Here is a 4,003-nt window from a genome sequence, read left to right as displayed (position 1 = left end):
GTATACTCTTGGAAGTCAAGCTTCCTCTGTGCAAGGTGCCGTGTGACCCGTCACAAAGGGCGTCATTTATTGTTTTTTTTGCAAAGTACAAAGCCCGACACTGACGTTAAATTTGTTGCCTACTATCCCAAAGTGTTGCTGTCAACAGCCCTGTCCATTGCCACGATATTGCTGATACAGTTGCCAGCATGACTCTGACCCGAAAAATGCCGGTCTTCGTGCTCCTATATTTTAAAAGTCTAGCTCGCTCCAGTATTATTAAAGACTGACATAAACCTCAAAATAAGTTTTATCCTAACAAATACTAGAGATATTTGTTAAACATAGGCAATAGTGAAACCATATATACCGAACTAAGTGGGGCTAGCAGCCTGCGTGATCCACGGACCTATAAAGTCTTTCTCATCCGCGACGTACTTAACTGCCTGAAAAATCTCATGAGACCTCCAAGGGATCGTCTCCCATCTGCCTTGTCTGATAAGAAGGGGGAAGGCCCGCTATAATTGGAATCGGATAGCGGGACCAGCCATTTCGCCAGGACCATTAGTAGTATGTGGAGATGTGAAGGAATACACTAATTGAAAATCCTTCCTTTCCGCTCCTGGCATAATGTTGCCTAGTCTAACGTTTGACACGTGCGCACGCCAATCCTCACCCATTTTACATCCTGAAGTACATCAGTGCATATCGCATGCTAAGCTGTACGAATATTAGCAACCAAAATAGTGTCCTTCTTGTTAAGTGCTGTATTTTGAGGTAGGTATCACCACTACACACTGCGCTGCAAGTAGATCTGTACTATAATTCAGAAAACATTGAGACAGAGAACAACAAATATATACCCGCTTGTAAGCGCTTGAAAAATACTATATCTGACTAAACCTTCATTGTGTTCTAAATTATTCAGTAGCTTTCGTTGGACTCGCACGTCGAACAATTAGCATCGTTAGTGCATGCTGTAATCGATGTAACTCTAAAGTGCATTTGCCACTACAGTCAGCCGACAGTGATCGTACTGTATCGAGCTACATTTGAATTAGATAGATGACGAGCTTGCGATTTCCTTTGCGGAAGATTCACACCGTGCGTTATGACGCAGGTTCTGAGTGGATCTCAGATGATTGAAGCTGATCAAATGTACGCTGAAATTGATACGATCGTACTTTAAGGCGAATTTATCTTTGTTGTGAGCTAATGAGATTTTCTCTACAGGTATTGTAGTCGGTAATATTTATCATGCAGCCCCAACACTTCTCTATGCGAGTTGCACACCCACTAAGTTGCTCATGGAAATACTTGTTGTGGATTTGATAATTCTTGATAATTCTATATACTTCGTGGGGATGGAACACAGTCGATCAACTGTCTGATCCTTGAACAACAATCACGCTCTAGAAGCTTCTGTGCTTAGTTGGTCCTGGGGATATCACAAATTATAAAACAAGAACTGGAAGCGGTGATTACTCGCCTAGAAGCGTTTAACAGCTATGAAAATGCACTAGAGTCACCTCCCGAAACGCTCTAACTTACCATCTCTATGAAGTCTCCCACAGTGAAGCCGCATATGCTAAAATTTTATGGAACGGATTATATAGCAAAAACTTTCCCGCTAGACAACAGAAATTAAGATAGCCATGAATTTGGCTATCTTAATTTGTGTGTGGGACCGCAGCTAATGCGGTCCCCGCGCTAGGAAGCTGTGTGAAAAAACGAGGCCTTTTGCGATGTACCGTTACTGAAGAGGCATCCCCAACATGTGATTTGTCGAGCCGACAGATCGTACCAAACGTGTCGTGAGTTATCGAATTTAATACTTGTCGTTCGGAGAGGCGACAATTCGTGAGGTATACCCAGACATTGGGATCTCTTATTGCCGGACTGGCGGTAGAGACTTTATTGAACCGTAACTTTTTTACCCTCATCGAGGGCCTTCGGGATAGTGCGAGCCGCATCGGAACCTCAGTTTTCACTCTTCCTTATTGACGAAACGGTGGATGCGAATTGTAATGCAGAATACAACTCCCGTGTCGCAAGGGTTGATTGAAGAGCGAGCGGTTGAGACTCTATGAGAGCCCAAAGGCGCCATATTTCAGTCAAGATCGGGTGGCAGAGGGAGATCTTCCAGCAATCGAATAGCACAGTCGTACGCGTGGATTCTACATTTGTGGTAGTGTCAATCATTTGCGTCATCTATATCCGCTTCTCTTTCAAGTGAGAGATATTTAGGGACGGCCCCAACGCAGGATCGATTGACGAATACTCTCCCGTTATAACTAAGGATCGAGCAGCCAGCCCTGCACCTAAAAAAGAGGGCTTTAATGTAATTCGAGAAATCATACCAACGTCATATAAATAGAAAGCACCGCCTTTATGAATCGATGTGAGACTCATGATCCAGACTTGCTCAATGATCCGGAATTGTCTGTCGGCAAAATTCGGATAAAATCAGGAGCAACGAACGACTATGTCTGACTTGGGATCTTGAATAAAATTGACAGTTTGCGATGCATTCGTGACCCAGAATACGAATTCGATGTCCGTACGAAATACTCGTTAGGGTGTCGGAGGTGTCTTGAGGTGCCTTCTCAAAAGTCTGACCAGACGGTTCGCTAGGTGGCTCCGCATTCAAGTTTTAGATACGAGCGCATCATGGAAATAGCGTGATTATTGCTATGATCCATGTATCGTCTGTAAGTCGAAAACACACAAGTCATGCACTTACTTATTAGTGAAGCTTTGCTAATTTTTGAGCCCACCTACTTCGGTTTGGTGCCTTTGGAGACAAGGTGTGCGGTAACGAAGTACGCTTGGACGTCAACTCATCACTATTGTCTCTCGAGCTAAGATCGATGCAGAGCGCTCCTAATCATAAAACTATGATGAGGTATCATGCGCACGACCTCTTAGTCTGTAGACCGCAATCTCGACAATGTAGATGTTTAGCTCAAAAATTGCCAAAACTAGGCAATGCAACCTCTTTTACCCAACGAGAGGGGAAATGCTCCAACTCTCGATGACTGGACGCTTTGCAGACCCGAAATCACCGCAAGCTGATTGTGCTTCGATTGATTTTTGACCAAAGCGATTTGAAGGTGTCTCACCAGCGCAGTTATGTAGCCATTGAAAATACAGTACTTAATGCAATCTTATTCTGACCTTAGTTGGCAGCGTTTCACATTCATTTTTCAAAGCGCTGTCATCAAAGTTACAAAAGATTACTTATTTTTGACTCAGAAAACGCGTGTCATGCGTTTCTGACCGGTGCGGCGTTCTTTAGCACTACACAGTCCAGATCAATATTCCACTCTAATGTCACCTCGTCGCTGTAGATTCTTCATTGACAGTCGGTCAAAACTCTTCAGGACAGGTGTCATTAGGTTTATTGAAATGTTCAACTTCAACTTTCGAGCATTGCTCGAGTTTTAGTTGCGCGGTTTTCAAAATATATTTTAAACCCCTACAGTACTTGTATTTTTCATTGCCCTTCGTATTGTGGAGCTTCTTGCCTAGTGATTCGTTAACGCTTATTTTATAATAGTAATCGTCGCATGACATCCACATTGCGGCGTTAACAATGTCTTACACAGCTTTGAAATTCTATGACCACACCGCAATCGTTTAGGTTTTGTACTGAAAGGATGTGTTCGAAAGTGCATCTGAAAATGCAATCATTGTGAATGAAGAGGGTGTGGAGGTGACCATTAGTTCAAATTTACAATACACGCTGCGTCCATGGTGAAATAACTTGCCTCCTTGTGACAAAACTTCTAGCAGCTTACGCGTGTGCGAGACCTTCATCAACGTAGTGAGAGATTAACCTAAGATCGCTAAATCAAAGTGACTTTCCTTTATTAAATTTTAAGCTACCACGGTTAACAACTTCTAAAATATTTTTATGGGAGAATAAAAAAAATGCCCAACTTTTGCCATATATAAAAAAAATATCCCAACTTCTCAAAAAATAAAAAAATACCCGAGAGCAAAGTGCTGATGTTATGCATCT

The 4,003-nt window shown here is 42.6% G+C and overlaps 3 protein-coding genes across 3 annotated transcripts; 1 reads left to right on the top strand and 2 right to left on the bottom strand.

Annotated features, from left to right (window-relative positions):
- Positions 1–353: 353 nt before the first annotated feature.
- On the bottom strand, positions 354–659 carry PHALS_03857 (uncharacterized protein; the record flags this gene model as incomplete). The annotated part of the gene is made up of 2 exons (XM_024718151.1): positions 354–421; positions 524–659. The coding sequence occupies 2 exons, from the start codon at positions 657–659 to the stop codon at positions 354–356; spliced, it is 204 nt and encodes a 67-aa protein (XP_024583578.1).
- Positions 660–2,370: 1,711 nt separating this feature from the next.
- PHALS_03856 (uncharacterized protein) lies at positions 2,371–2,613 on the top strand (the record flags this gene model as incomplete). Its single annotated transcript, XM_024718150.1, has 2 exons — positions 2,371–2,420; positions 2,499–2,613. The coding sequence occupies 2 exons, from the start codon at positions 2,371–2,373 to the stop codon at positions 2,611–2,613; spliced, it is 165 nt and encodes a 54-aa protein (XP_024583577.1).
- Positions 2,614–2,647: 34 nt separating this feature from the next.
- Positions 2,648–3,374, bottom strand: PHALS_03855 (uncharacterized protein; the record flags this gene model as incomplete). The annotated part of the gene is made up of 3 exons (XM_024718149.1): positions 2,648–2,688; positions 2,761–2,862; positions 3,317–3,374. The coding sequence occupies 3 exons, from the start codon at positions 3,372–3,374 to the stop codon at positions 2,648–2,650; spliced, it is 201 nt and encodes a 66-aa protein (XP_024583576.1).
- Positions 3,375–4,003: the final 629 nt, after the last annotated feature.

This window comes from Plasmopara halstedii, assembly GCF_900000015.1.
Source record: "Plasmopara halstedii genome assembly, contig: Scaffold_2386, whole genome shotgun sequence".
Lineage (NCBI taxonomy): Eukaryota > Oomycota > Peronosporomycetes > Peronosporales > Peronosporaceae > Plasmopara > Plasmopara halstedii.
Note: the sequence above shows the minus strand (reverse complement) of the source record. Positions and strands in the feature narration are given on the sequence as shown.